Here is a 15487-nt window from a genome sequence, read left to right as displayed (position 1 = left end):
AGGCTGAGGCAGGAGAATGGCGTAAACCCGGGAGGCGGAGCTTGCAGTGAGCTGAGATCCGGCCACTGCACTCCAGCCCGGGCCACAGAGCGAGACTCCGCCTCAAAAAAAAAAAAAAAAAAAAATCTACCCAATCGATTTGGGGGCTAGTTATAAAATTCATGGCAGATGCCTCTACAGTAGAATTTATGCACATATATATACATATGTATTTTTCTTCCCCTGTGGAGATGGGGTCTTCTGTGTTGCTCAAGCTGGTCTAAAGCAGTAGTCCCGCCTTGGCCTCTCAAAGTGCTGGGATTACAGCCATGAGCCACCGTGCCCAGGCCAAGAATATAACTTTTACCTTTTTTTTTTTTTTTTTTTTTTGAGACAGAATCTCATGCTGTGGCTTGGACTGGAGTGCAGCGGGACAATCTTGGATCACTGCAACCTCCGCCTCCCGAGTTCAAGCGATTCTCCTGCCTCAGCCTCCTAAGTAGCTGGGATTACAGGTGTGCGCCACCATGCTAATGTTTTATATTTTTAGTAGAGACAAGGTTTCTGCTGGGCGCAGTGGCTCAAGCCTGTAATCCTAGCACTTTGGGAGGCCGAGACGGGCGGATCACGAGGTCAGGAGATCGAGACCATCCTGGCTAACACGGTGAAACCCCGTCTCCACTAAAAAATACAAAAAACTAGCCGGGCGAGGTGGCGGGCGCCTGTAGTCCCAGCTACTCGGGAGGCTGAGGCAGGAGAATGGCGTGAACCCGGGAGGCGGAGTTTGCAGTGAGCTGAGATCCGGCCACCGCACTCCAGCCTGGGCTACAGAGCGAGACTCCGTCTCAAAAAAAAAAAAAGGTTTCTCCATGTTGTCCAGGCTGGTCTCGAACTCCTGACCTCGTGATTCACCCACCTTGTTCTCCCAAAGTGCTGGGATTACAGGCGTGAGCCACTGCGCCCGCACCAACTTTTAATTCTTAAAAGACACACAGACTGCTAACTCTGCCTCATCTCTGTTTAGGAGGGAGCTAGGATGGGTGGTGGAAAGGGCTGCTGTAGTCTGTGGTCTGCAGAGAAGGGGGGGCCTAGACTCTCCCCCCTCCCCACCCACTCCCCTTCTTTCTCCCTCCTCTTCTGCCCTCTTCTGGTGCTCCCTACCCTGTTCAGCTGACCAGGCCAGCTGGTTGCTCACAGTCTCCACAATCATGTTGGCGGCCTCTTCATCTTGGAACAGGGCTTGGACCTGCTGCAGGTCCCCGGAGAACAGGGCATGGTGGACAGCTGGGTCTCGGCAGGAACGGTGAGGCCTAGTGAGTCGGGCCCGGGGACTTGACGGGCACCTGCGGCTCCGGCATTGCTGGGCAGCTGCCCGCCGCCGGTCCTCCCATTCCAGCCACTCCCGCTGCAGGCGGAGAGAGCGCAGCGTGGAAGAGGTGAAAGGGAAGGTCTCCCTTGCCATGGATGGAGCCCAGGGTTTGGAGCAGTGGCACCTGGGCAGAGCCAGGTTCCCTCGACCCGACTACCTCCCTTGCTCTGAGAAGCCACCCTGCCCCCTCCACCGTGAGCCAGAGAAAGCAGCAGCTGAGGCTATAAATAGGTCCTTCTCTGCTCTGGTAAACACAGTTTGCTCAGAGTCATGATCCTGGTGCTGAGAAGCTGCTGGCCCAACCCCCAGCCCAGGGTGAGGGCCAGCCCCTGCCCCTACTGATACCCTTTGGTTGGTCAGCAGGCCCTCAGCTGAGGCCACCCCTGAACCCCAGCATCTGCATCCACCTTCATCTCTAGAGTGAGCATCTTGGGTTGGCAAGGTCCAGGGTGCGCGAAAAGGTCAGTCATGGAGATGGGCAGGGCTGGGAGGAAGACAAGGTGCCTCCAGCCTCTCTGATGTTGGCTGGGGGGCAGAAGCCACCACTGGCCCACGTGGAGGAGATAGGACTGATCTCAGTACAGGAGGTAAGGGGAGGTCAAGGCAGAGTTACTGAGTAGGTGAGCAGCTCTTCCCAGCATCTGCAAAGTAATCTACTGGCTCAGGGTCACAGTTTGTGAGAGGCAGAGCCAGAACCCCACATAGATGTTGTGCTTTGGGCCAAGAATGGTGGCTCATGCCTATAAGCCTAGCACTTTGGGAGGCCGAGACGGGAGGATAGCTTGAGCCTAGGAGTTTGAGACTATCCTGGGCAACATCCTGAGACCTACATCTTTTTTTTTTTTTTTTTGAGACAGTCTCACTCTGTTGCCCAGGCTAGAGTGCAGTGGTGCAATCTTGGCTCACTGCAGCCTCTGCCTCCTGGGTTCAAACGATTCTCTTGCCTCAGCCTCCTGAGTAACTGGGATTACAGGCACCCACCACCATGCCCAGCTATTTTTTGTATTTTTAGTAGAGACAGGGTTTCACCATGTTGGCCAGGCTGGTTTCGAACTTCTAACCTCGTGATGTGCCCGCCTCAGCCTCCCAAAGTACTGGGATTATAGGCATGAGCCACCACCCCCACCTCTCCATCTCTTTTAAAAAAAAGAAAGAAAAAAAGATGGTGCACTTTTTGGCTTCAGCTGCTGCAGCCACTGGGCAGCCTCCCCCATTCTCTAAGCAGGACAGACTGGTCTCTAGAAACTGCCCTCAGTCATCCTTTTTTTTTCTCTCTCTCTCTGTCGCCCAGCCTGGAGTGCAGTGGCGTGATCTCAGCTCACTGCAACCTCCGTTACCTGGGGTTCAAGCAATTCTCCTGCCTTAGCCTTCTGAGTAGCTGGGATTATAGGCACACGCCACCACGCCCAGCTGATTTTTGTTTTTTTTGTTTTTTTTTTTTTAGACGGAGCTTGCTCTGTCGCCCGGGCTGGAGTGCAGTAGCCTGATCTCAGCTCACTGCAAGCTCCGCCTCCCGGGCTTATGCCATTCTCCTGCCTCAGCCTCTGGAGTAGCTGGGACCACAGGCGCCCGCCACCTCGCCCGGCTAGTTTTTGGTATTTTTTTAGTAGAGACGGGGTTTCACCATGTTAGCCAGGATGGTCTCGATCTCCTGACCTCGTGATCCGCCCATCTCGGCCTCCCAAAGTGCTAGGATTACAGACTTGAGCCACCAAGCCCGGCCAATTTTTGTATTTTTAGTAGTAGGTTTTGCCATGTTGGCCAGGCTGGTCTGAAACTCCTGACCTCAGGCGATCTGACCTCGGCCTCCCAAAGTGTTGGTATTACAGGCGTGAGCCACAGTTCCCAGCCCCCTCAATCGTTCTTGATTTATTTTTTTAACCCAGCTGCTAAGGGGGCTACATGGCTGGCCTAAGGAGAGCCAAGGGGTTGAGCTGGAAACTCTGGGAATGGACCTGAGATGTTCAAGCCACAGACCTGTTCTCTCTTAAGAAAAAGCAGCTGTGCTTCCAGGAGCCTCTAGGGGGAGGAATGAAGCCATGAAACCACACAAGCTGGTGTGCCTGCCAAGCTGGGGAAGGGGAGGGCACTGCCTCAAAAGTTCTGCGAATCCTGAGCTCACTCAGTGCACAGCGGCCTGCAGGCAGGGCTGGTCTGTCCCCTCTGCGTCTAGGGCTCCTCCTGATGCCTGTCCTGCCTCCTGGCCCTGCAGCAGCGCCTTGCCCAGTGGTCTTTTATTTCTTCCTCTCCCTAGGCCCTTCTCACAAGCAAGTTCTAGCTCCCAGCCTCACGTTTTCAGGCGCTGCCTCAAGTTCAGCCCCTCAATGCAAAGCCTTAAACCTGAATCAACTCAGCCTCTCACCCGGTGTTTCTTCCTCTGGCCATATCCCTTCTGCCCCGCCGTCGGAATGACCTAAATTGGTTAATTCCCTTGCTTTAAAACTTCTGCTGACTTCCAATACCTATTCTTTCATTTTTTTAAATAGGGCTCCAAATCCTGGCCTCAAGCAGTCCTCCGAAGTTGGCCTCCTGAATTGCTGGGATTACAGATGTGAGCCACTGCACCCGGCCTGCCCTTTTCAACTAAGCCCCCAATTCCTTGGTTTGACCCCATGCCACTCACGTAGGATAGGCATCCTCATCACACACGGCTCCCCACAACTGTTCCCTGTCAGGCCATTCCGTTAGCTCAGAATTCCCTCAACCCCTTCCCGAGGATCTACCCCTAAGGTCACCTGCTCTGAGGTCTCTTCGGCAACTCGTTGCCCGACTCCTATAGTTCCAGCCGCTGCCCAGTTTGCACTCCTGAAGGAATCAGGGGCACGCTGTAAAACACCTATCCGTGCTGTTGATGTGGGTCTGCCATGCTAGATGTGGCCCTGGCACAGTCCAAGCACTTGGCTTATGGCACGCGGGCCTCTTATGTGTAGCGCATTGAATGAAGGTCCCTATTCTCTGCCAGAGCAAACACTTGTCCATCCACTTGCCTGCCCAAGTGGGTGGCAGCAGCCTGGGCTTTTTCTGGCACTGCCCTTACCTCCCTGTTCACCCATTCTCTGCCTGGCCCCAGCCTCTTGGTGGCATTCCAGGGTGGGGGATTCCAGAAGAGGAATGAGATCATACAAAGCAAAGCTTGGAGGTTCTCAGAGAACGGCACCTCTATAAATGCAGCCGTGATTAACCCTGTTGGCACCCATTCGGTGTGTTAATTGCCCCACCAACGACCTGGCTGGGCACCCACAGCTGGGTTCCCAGGGTTGAGAATCTGGCAAGGCTGGGTGGGACCAAGAGGGACGAAGGCAGGTGGGCGTCCGCTTCCTCCCTGAGGCACACAACAGTCATAGCCTAGCCTCTCCCCTGCCTTCTTGCCACACAGGCCTGAAGGAGCTAGGTACCCTAACAGCTCAGTCCCGAGATACCACTGTATTCAGTCCCCTTGTCTGTAGCGTTAGCTTCCTGAAGGCAGAGAAAGGAGGCCTTGACTTCAACCTGGAGGGAAAAGGGCCAGGTGATCAGATGCCCAGCCTGCCTTCTGGGAGCTCAGAGCCTGTGGGGTGGTGAAGCACACGAGAAGCCAGGAGGTGAGCGTGGGATTGATCAGGACTGAGCAGGGAGACAGGGGCTCATGGGTGTCGAGAACGGGGAACAGGCCCAAGGCACAGAGGGGCTTTTATTTTTTTAGAGATGAGATCTCCCTATGTTGTCCAGGCTGGTCTCAACCTTCTAGGCTCCAGCGATTCTCGCACCTCAGCCTCCCAAGTGGCTGGGACTACAGGTGCATGCCGCCACTCCCAGCTGTGGGGGTTTAGGTGCAGGAAGATCCCATTGTAGATGGGGAGTTAGCAGGGAGTGGAAGGTGAGAGAGAAAGAAGTGCATGGTAGGTTCAGGTAGAAAGACTCAATGGGAATGTGAAGGGACCAGGGTGCAGGGGAATTAGCCCCCTCTTGCCCTGACCTTGTGGCACAGAAGCCTTCTAGAACAGGGCCCTGCTGTAATCAGCAGGTACGTGAACATGGAGTTCTCAAAGCACTTACTCACTTCAGCCTTAAGACTGGGATCCAGTGGGGCGCTGTGGCTCACACCTGTAATCCTAGCACTTTGGGAGGCTGAGGTGGGAAGGATCACTTGGGCCCGGGAGTTCAAGACCAGTCTGGACAACACAGCAAGACCCATCTCTACAGAAAAATTTTGTTAATTAGCTGGGCGTGGTGGCACCCACCAGTAGTCCATTACTTGGGAGGCTGAGATAGGAGGATTGCTTGAACCTAGGAGACCGAGACTGCAGTGATCACACCACTACACTGCACTCCAGTTTAGTGAAAGACTGAGACCATGTCTCTAAAAACAACAACAAATAACTGGAATCCATGGGATCAGTCTCTTTGGGAAAAGGAGATTAACACTTTCCCCGCAGAGGAGGGCCAAGCCCATGCCCATGGAAGGCCTCTGTCTCCTAGCTGCTTAGTGCAGGCTGAGCCTAAGACAGGAGGAGCTGGCAGTCACACAGGGCTATTTTTTTTTTTTTTTTTTTTGAGACAGTCTCACTCTGTCGCCCTGACTGGAGTGCAGTGGCACGGTCTCGGCTCACTGCAACCTCCGCCTCCTGGGTTCACGCCATTCTCCCGCCTCAGCCTGGGGAGTAGCTGGGACTACAGGTGCCCACCACCATGCCTGGCTAATTTTTTTGTATTTTTAGTATTTTTGTATTTTCACCATGTTAACCAGGATGGTCTCTATCTCCTGACCTTGTGATCCTCCCATCTCAGCCTCCCAAACTGCTGGGATTACAGGCATGAGCCACCACGCCCAGCCTGCTATTTATTATTTATTTACTTATTCAAGAGACAGCATCTCACCACCTTGCCCAGGATGTTCAAGAGACAGCATCTCACCACCTTGCCCAGGCTGGGCTTGAACTCCTGGGCTCAAGTGATCCTCCCACCTTGGCCTCCCAAAGTGCTGGGATTATAGGCGTGAGTCTCCACGCCTGGCCCAAACTGGGCTCTTTAACCTGCCTCCTCTTGCCCATGAGTTGGGAGAGTTTTCCCAACTCTCCTTCCAGAAAGGAAAACAAGGTTGGCAACTTGGTATAATTAGACCTTTTACACCCCACCCATGCCCCTTGTCCACCTCTAGTCTGAAAAGTGGTACAGAGAAGCCACAGCAACGGCCGGGCGCGGTGGCTCACGCCTGTAATCCCAGCACTTGGGGAGGCCAAGGCGGGCAGATCACGAGGTCAGGAGATCGAGACCATCCTGGCTAACACAGTGAAACCCCATCTCTACTAAAAATACAAAAAAATTAGCCGGGCTTGGTGGTGTGCGCCTGTAGTCCCAGCTACTCGGGAGGCTGAGGCAGGAGAATGGCATGAACCCAGGAGGCGGAGCTTGCAGTGAGCTGACTCTGCGCCACTGCACTCCAACCTGGGCGGCAGAGCGAGACTCCATCTCAGAAAAAAAAAAAAAAAGAAGCCACAGCAACGAAGAGTTGCTTGGCAACAAAATTAAGTAGTTTGAGATCATATCCCAAAGTGTAAAATACCTGTGAGTCCATGATGATATAAATGGATGAATCAATAAATGAGGGAGAACAGGCAAATCTCCCACGCAGAAGAATTCCAAATAAACTGTGTAGATAAACTGCCCTTAAGGAGGTAGAACATAATTCCCCAATTCTTTTTTTTTTTTTTTTGAGACGGAGTCTCCCTCTGTCGCCCAGGCTGGAGTGCAGTGGCGCGATCTCAGCTCACTGCAAGCTCCGCCTCCCGGGTTCACGCCATTCTCCTGCCTCAGCCTCCCCAGTAGCTGGGACTACAGGCGCCCGCCATCTCGCCCGGCTAGTTTTTTTTTGTATTTTTAGTAGAGACGGGGTTTCACCATGTAGACCAGGATGGTCTCGATCTCCTGACCTCGTGATCCACCCGTCTCAGCCTCCCAAAGTGCTGGGATTACAGGCTCGAGCCACCGCACCCGGCCATTTCCCCAATTCTTAAATGTGGGCTCCACACAGACACTTCCTTCCAAAGGGTCCAGTACAGAAAGAAGAAAAAGGAGTAACTTTACAGTGGAGAAACCTGGCAAAGCTTACCTCAGTCAGGTGATCAAAAGTCAGCATGAACCCTTGAAAAGATGTGGCAAGAATGGCACCTGACCTCTGGTCTTCCTCTGTAAAACCCAGAACCCCAGTCTAATCATCTAATCATTAATGGTTCATCAACTGTGAGAAATGTACCATACTAACATAAGGTGTCAATAATAGGGGAGACCACACCTGTAATCCCAGCCCTTTGGGAGGCCAAGGCAGGAGGATCACAGGAGTTTGAGACCAGCTTGGGCAATAGTGAGACCTTGTCTCTACGAAAAATTTAAAAATTTGCCAGCCATAGTGGTGCTGCCTGTAGTCCCAGCTACTTGGAAAGTTGAGGCAGGAGGACTGCTTGAGCCCATTAAGGTCAAGGCTGCAGTGAGCTATGACTGTGCCACTGCACTCCAGCCTGGGTGACAGAGAGAAACCCTGTCTCGAAAAAATTGCCGGGCACAGTGGCTCACGCTTATAATCCCAGCACTTTGGGAGGCTGAGGTGGGTGAATCACCTGAAGTCAGGAGTGTCAGACCAGCCTGGCCAACGTGGTAAAACCTCATCTCTACTAAAAATACAAAGATTAGACTGGGCGCAATAGCTCACGTCTGTAATCCCAGCACTTTGGGAGGCCAAGGCGGGCAGATCACCTGAGGTCAGGAGTTAAAGCCCAGCCTTGCCAACATGGTGAAACCCTGTCTCTACTAAATATACAAAAATTAGCTGGGCGTGGTGGCAGGCGCCTGTAATTCCAGCTACTTGGGAGGCTGAGGCAGGAGAATCGCTTGAACCCAGGAAGCAGAGGTCACAGTGAGCTGAGATCACACCATTGCACTCCAGCCTGGGTGACGAGTGAAACTCCATCTCAAAAAAAAAAAAAAAAAAAAAAAAAATTAGCCAGTGTGGTGGCATGTTGCCTGTAATCCTAGCTTTTGGACACTGAGGCAGGAAAAGTTTTTTTTTTTTTGAGACGGAGTCTTGCCCTGTCACCCAGGGCCCAGGCTGGAGTGCAGTGGCATGATCTCGGCTCACTGCAACCTCCCCCTCCCGGGTTCAAGCAATTATCCTGCCTCAGCCTCTTAGTACCTGGGATTACAGGTGCGTGCCATCATGCCCGGCTAATTTTTGTATTTTTAGTAGAGATGGGGTTTCACCATGTTGGCCAGGCTAGTCTCGAACTCCTGACCTCATGATCTGCCCGCCTCAGCCACCCAAAGTGCTGGGATTACAGGTGTGAGCCACCACGCCCAGCTGGCAGGAAAATCTCTTGAACCTGGGAGGTGGAGGTTACAGTGAGCGGAGATGGCGCCACTGCACTCCAGCCTGGGCAACAGAGTGGGACTCCATCTCAAAAATAAATAAATAAAATAATAATAACTGGGAAACTGGGTGTGGGGTATGTGAGAACTCTCTGTACTCTCTTTGCAATAATTCTATAAATTTAGAAGTCTAAAAGTATATAAAAAAGAAAAAAAGAGAGATAAACAGTTGCCTGAGCCCTTCTGTGGCCACACAGCACTGGCAGGGCAGGCAGGAAGCAGCAGGGGGTGGAAAGGAAAGGGAGGCAGAAGAAGCAGGAGCTGCTTTATTTCAGAACAAGGTACAATAGGCCACACCTCTGTCCTGCACCTGAGAACCTTGGGCACAGATGAGCAGAGCAACCACAGATCTGAAGAGACAAAGCAGAGGAAGCCTGAGCATGCTCCTCCCCTGTGCAGAGGGGCAGGCCGCCATTGCTGTGGTGTAGCTTCTTTCAGTTCCTCAGCTGTCCAGGGACTAGGGTATGAAGGGACAAGAAAACCAGGCCCAATATCCTCTAAAGTTCAGCTGAGGCAGGAGAGGGACACCCAAGGTGAGGGTGACATGCCTTTCCTGTTGGCTGGAGAGCCAGTCTCGGGCCAGATTCTGGGGCCAATAGCAAAGGAAGGCCCAAAGTGGCAGCGCAGAGATGAGGGGGCTCTCAGGAAAAACACCCAGGGTGGGAGCAACCACAGAAGCCCCCCGCTGTGTCCACTCTCCAATCATGCTGGCCTTCTTCTCCCCCTTGGACGTGACCAGACACACCCAGAGCTGCTCACGGTGCCTGTCCTGTGTTGGGGCAGGCTCAACTACTGGTCCCACAGAAGAATTCCTCAGGAAGCTCACTCAGGAGTCCATCCAGGTCATCTACAGAGAGGGGAATGATGGGTAGCCTTAGTGACAACATCAGGGTTCCGTATGACTCAGGTCCAAAGTTTCTGCCCTTCAGGAGGGCCTGGGCCTGGTTGTATAGCTGGACAGGCAGCTCCTCCAGGCAGTGGTACCCATGCCAATGGGCCTGAGCCTGGCCTGACTTCAATCTTCCCTCTGCTCCCCCTGTACCCATACATGACAAAAGGCAGGGGCATAATCCCTGGGCCATTCTGATGAGGAAGAGAATTCCTCTGGGCCTCACTGATTCCTCTCCTTCCATCCAGTCATAGTGCCAAACAGGAAGGCTCCAGAGGTCACCTAGTGCAACCCTCATTGGCTGAGGGAGAAAGAGTGCTGGGAAAAGCCATTAGATGTGTTCAGAGTTACACAGTTCCTTAATTGGCTTCTCATCTGACAGTGGAAAATATCACCCCCTTCCTCAAAGTGCCTGTGTTAGACTACAGTTCTCAGATGTGGTACTTATGTCCGAGAACTTGGACACAGCTGACCTCAATAATCCCTAGCAATACTGTTTACTAGCAGCAGCTAATATTGACTGAGTGCTTGCTGTGTGCCTCAATAACCATTCATAGGTAGGGCATCTCCAGGTAGCTCTTGTTATCAACCCCACTTTACCTGAAACAAGCTTTTAAGAGGTAAAACAACTTGCCCAAGGTGAGCATATTCAGGCTCCATCTGACACCAGAGCCACTGCTGCCAACTAGAAAACTCCTGCCTACTGGATGGGATCAGAAAACCCTGGGAGTAACTTAGACTGTCTGTAAGCTACACCCAAGAGCCTAGCTCTTCATCTGGCAAGAGCATTCGGTAAATATCACTGCTGGAAGGAAGGACAAAAGTTAGTTTGGGGAGCATTCACAATTTCATTATGGCAACTGGCACTGTACCCAGGGAGGTAGGACTGGAATTTGCTTATAACAAAAAAAGTTCCCCTGCATTAACTACACCGTGAATGTCTAGAGAAACACGGTATGAAATGAAGGGGAATGGCAATCGGCTTGGGCTAGGAAACTAGGAATCAGGGTAAGAATCAAGAATCAGTATTTGGGCCGTGTGTGGTGGCTCATGCCTATAATCGCAGCACTTTGGGAGGCTGAGGCAGGCGGATCACAAGGTCAGGAGATCGAGACCAGCCTGGCCAACACGGTGAAACCCCATCCCTACTGAAAACACAAAAATTAGCCAGGTGTGGTGGCACGTGCCTGTAATCCCAGCTACTCGGAGGCTGAAGCAGAAGAATTGCTTGAACCGGGGAGGCAGAGGTTGCAGTGATCTGAGATCGCACCACTGCACTCTAGCCAGGGCGACAGGGCAAGACTCTGTCTCAAAAAAAAAAAAAAAAAAGAATCAGTATTTGTCTTCAGCACTGTCAGGCCACCATTAGTAGCTTCCTGCTCAAAGGTCTGTCCCTACACTGAAGATGTGACACCAGCCTATATATATGTATATATACACACACACATATATATATATATATTTTGTTTTTTTTTTTTTTTAGACGGGGTGGCACTCTGTTGCCCAGGCTGGAGTGCAGTGGCGTGATCTCGGCTCACTGCAAGCTCCGCCTCCCACGTTCACACCAGTCTCCGGCCTCAGCCTCCCGAGTAGCTGGGACTACAGGTGCCCAACACCACGCCCGGCTAATTTTTTATATTTTTAGTAGAGACGGGGTTTCACTGTGTTAGCCAGGATGGTCTCAATCTCCTGACCTCATGATCCACTTGCTTTGGCCTCCCAAAGTGCTGGGATTACAGGCGTGAGCCACTGCGCCCAGCCCACCAGCCCTAATATTCTATAGTTAATTCTCTGTAACTACCAGCAACCTTCTGGTGATGCCTTGGCTTGTCTCACAAAGAAAGAGTGCAGGCTCCCAGGCAATGCAAGATTCTAGGATAAGGGACATATGCTTTTTCACAAGATATAATGGCCTTTGTGGTTCATCCATTGGTATACTGTGAATTAGGTAGTGTGAGAACACCTATCCATAATTGTGGGTGGAAACCTACCCAGGGGCCGGGGCAAGACACTGAAGGGCACAAACTGTTCCAGTATAATAAAGAAAATAGTTAGAATAAGAAAAGTTTTACTAGAAATAGGACATAGAGATGACTGTATATGGATATTACCAATCATTAGTTTTTAGTACTAATCTCTGCATTATCACTGTAACCAAGAAAAAAACCAGCCAGTACAGAGTCAGGAGCTGAAGGGACATTGTGATAAGTGAGCAGAAGACAAGAGTGAAAGTCCTTTGTCACACCCTGATAAGGGCCGCTTGAGGACACCTCAGTCTTGCAGTAGCACCAGTGCCTGGGAAGGCACCCGTTACTTAGTAGACCTCGGTCCTGCGGTAGCTCCAGTGCCTGGAAAGGCACCCGTTACTTAGTAGACCTCGGTCTTGCGGTAGCTCCAGTGCCTGGGAAGGCACCCGTTACTTAATAGACCTTGGTCTCGCGGTAGCACTAGTGCCTGGGAAGGCACCCATTACTTAGCAGACCTCGGTTTTGTGGTAGCACCAATGCCTGGGAAGGCACCTGTTACTTAGCAGACTGGGAAAGGGAATCTCCCTTTCCTTGGGGGAGTTAGAGAACACTCTGCTCCACCAGCTTTTGTGGGAGGCCTGACATTAGCCAGGCCTGCCTGCAGTCATCCAGAGGCTTAAACTTCTCCTTGTGGTGCTGTGCTTCAGGGGGCACACTCCTTGTCCACTTTATGTTCTGCCTGTAAACCTGGTTCTTCTTTTAAGTTCTTGGAAGACAGCAGTAGCGAATCAGTGAAAGTATTAAAGTCTTTAGGCCAGGCGCGGTGGCTCACGCCTGTAATCCCAGCACTTTGGGAGGCCAAGGCAGACAGATCATGAGGTCAGGAGATTGAGACCACCTTGGCTAACAAGGTGAAACCCCGTCTCTACTAAAAACACAAAAATTAGCCAAGCGTGGGGGCGGGTGCCTGTAGTCCCAGCTACTTGGGAAGCTGAGGCAGGAGAACGGCGTGAACCCAGGAGGCGGAGCTTGCAGTGAGCCAAGATGGTGCCACTACACTCCAGCCTGGGCAACAGAGCCAGACTCCATCTCAAAAAAATAAAATAAAATACAGTCTTTGATCTCTGATAAGTGCATAGAAAAAACGCTGACGTATTCTGTCTTCCTTCTCTGCTTCAGCGAAAGGCCCCCTATCACATGGACACATGACTTGCTTGACCTTATCAATCTTTTGAGAGGACTCACACTCCTTACCCTGCCCCCTTGCCTTGTATACAATAAATAGCAGTGCGTCCAGGCATTTGGGGCCACTACCAGACTCCACGCATTGGTGGTAGTGGCCCCCTAGGCCCGGCTGTCTTTCCTACTTTCTCTTAGTCTTGTGTCTTATTTTTCTACAGTCTCTCGTCTCCACACACGAAGAAAAAGCCCACAAAGCCCAGTAGGGCTGGACCCTACATCTGGCACCCAACTCTTGTCTTCTGGTCACTTCTCACAATGTCTCTTTAGCTCCTGACTCTGTATTGGCTGGTCCTTTTCTTGGTTACAATGATAATGCAGAGATTAGTACTAAAAACTAATGATTGGTAATATCCATATATAATCACCTCTATATCCTATTTCTAGTATAACTTTTCTTATTCTATTTTGTTTATTATACTGGAACAGTTTGTGCCTTCAGTCTCTTGCCTTGGCACCTGGGTAGGTTTCCACCCACAAATAATCCTGTAAACTTTGGGGCCAGACAGGATTGAATTTTTGGAATCAAAAAGCTAAAGACCAGGCTGGGCATAGTAGGTCATGCCTCTAATCCCAGTACCTTGGCAGGCAGAGACAGAAAGATCACTTGAGCCCCAGGAGTTCGAGACCAGCCTTGGCAACATGGCAAAACTGTCTCTACAAAAAATTTAAAAATTGCTGGGCATAGTGGCACATGCCTGTAGTCCCAGCTACTCGGGAGGCTAAGATGGGAGGGCTGCTTGAGCCTGGGAGGCCGATGCTACAGTGAGCCATGTTCATAACACTGCACTCCAGCCTGGGCAACAGAATGAGACCTGTCTCAAAAATTAAAATTAAAATTTAAAAAGCTAAAACTAGATTGTGAATGGTGTTAGTTTCACCTGGGTGATGCTGCCTCCTGAGGAAGCAGCTGGCCCAATCACAAGGGGTCTGCATTTAGGCCTCTCTGGTTTGTAGCCTGGTTCTCCCAAAAACCACATGGACGTCTGACTCCTCAGCACTCCTCTAAGGTTAGTCAGGATGCGAAATTTGCCTCTGTGGTCCGGTCGTCAGCCCACGGAGGACTCAGAGTATGGCACAAAGATAGCACCTGTCCATCTGGACAGGGGATGGTGATGTTTCCTCCTTGTGGCTGATGGCACATAACCTGAAAATGGGGGAAACCTGCGGGTGACGCTTTGTTTTATGCGGCCCCATCACACTGTTAATGAGTTTGTGGCCTGCAGCCTTGTCAAACAAGACACTGTATCTGATTTCTGTAAGATTATATAAGATCCAAAGATTCATGGAAAGAGGAACAAGATGTAGCCAGGAAGATTCTGGTTCAGCTATTCAACAGGAAATTGAACCTCTCTTGCTCCCAGATGGGCTGACTGCCTTACCTGCTTCTGGGAGTTCTTCCTCAGGGGACGCCTCTGCCTCTAGTTTCTGTGCTGTTCTGAAGACTTCCTCGGGCTTTGCAGCCACATCATGCTGGAAGCTCCCTGAATCCTGGGGACAGAGGATCTGGTTACCAATGCCTGTGTCCCTGAAATCCCTTCAGGTGGCACCATCTCTACCCAGACAACCTCAAAGGAAGAGTGGGGGGCTCAGGAAAGAAACATGATGGGGCCAGGTATGGTGGCTCACACCTGTAATCCCAGCACTTTGGGAGGCCGAGACTGGTGAATCATTTGAGGTCAGGAGTTCGAGACCAGCCTGGCCAACATGGTGAAACCACATCTCTACTAAAAATACAAAAACAGAGCCGGGCATAGTGGTGCACGCCTGTAATCCTAGCTACTCGGGAGGCTGAGGAATGAGAATCGCTTGAACCCAGGAGGCAGAGGTTGCAGTGAACCGATTATCGCGTCACTGCACTCCAACTTGGGTAACAGAGTGAGACCCTCTCTCCAAAAAAAAAAAAAAAGAAGAAAGAAAGAAACATGATGGAAGAGTATATGATGGAAGAGTATGGCAGGGGCCAGCCACCCAGGCCCATGCTAAAGGAAGGGAGCTGAAACACCAAACACCTAAAGCAGCAGATAATAAAACAAAACAAAAAACAAACCTCTTTTGGCTGATTTTCTTTTCTAGTTCTGTTGGTATCTAATGTTTTAGGGATTCTATATAACTAGAGCAGACAGTGAAGAGGCCATTCAGAAATACATTGAGGAGTTAACCTGAGATTTAAAATTAGCTGTTAACAATCCCCAAAGGAATATATAGCTAATATATGGGCAGGTAAGTAAAACTGATAATTAAGGCCAGGCACGGTGGCTGATACCTGTAATCCCAGCACTTTGGGAGGCCAAGGCAGGAGGATCACTTGAGGTTGGGAATTTGAGAGTAGCCTGGCCAATATGGTGAAACCCCATCTCTACTAAAAATATAAAAACTAGGCCTGGCGCGGTGGCTCACGCCTGTAATCCCAACACTTTGGGAGGCCAAGGCAGGCGGATCACAAGGTCAGGAGTTCGAGACCAGCCTGACCAACATGGTGAAATCAGTCTCTACTAAAAACACAAAAATTAGCCAGGTGTGGTGGCGTACACCTGTAATCCCAGCTACTCAGGAAGCTGAGGCAGGAGAATCACTAGAACCCAGGAGGTGAAGTTGCAGTGAGCTGAGAACACACCACTGCACTCCAGCCTGGGAGACAGAGTG

The 15487-nt window shown here is 51.2% G+C and overlaps 1 protein-coding gene across 4 annotated transcripts in view; it reads right to left on the bottom strand.

Moving 5' to 3' along the window:
- Positions 1 to 15487, bottom strand: part of LOC111525814 (ankyrin repeat and SOCS box protein 16) — a 49980-nt gene that overhangs the window by 17540 nt on the left and 16953 nt on the right. For 2 of the 4 annotated variants that reach the window (XM_023191447.2, XM_023191448.2), the window contains exons 9-10: positions 14224 to 14332; positions 8998 to 9593 (exon numbers count right to left, since the gene is read on the bottom strand). In XM_023191447.2, the coding sequence (XP_023047215.1) occupies positions 9532 to 9593; positions 14224 to 14332 (171 nt within the window). In that variant the 3' untranslated portion in view covers positions 8998 to 9531. Of the gene's footprint in view, positions 1 to 1140; positions 1582 to 8997; positions 9594 to 14223; positions 14333 to 15487 lie in introns of those variants that run through there. The other 2 variants (XM_023191446.2, XM_023191449.2) reach the window with 2 other exon arrangements.

The sequence above is a fragment of the Piliocolobus tephrosceles genome, chromosome 16 (assembly GCF_002776525.5).
Source record: "Piliocolobus tephrosceles isolate RC106 chromosome 16, ASM277652v3, whole genome shotgun sequence".
Classification (NCBI taxonomy): Eukaryota; Metazoa; Chordata; class Mammalia; order Primates; family Cercopithecidae; genus Piliocolobus; species Piliocolobus tephrosceles.
The sequence above is the reverse complement of the archived record's forward strand: the minus strand, read 5'-3'. Positions and strand labels throughout refer to the sequence as shown.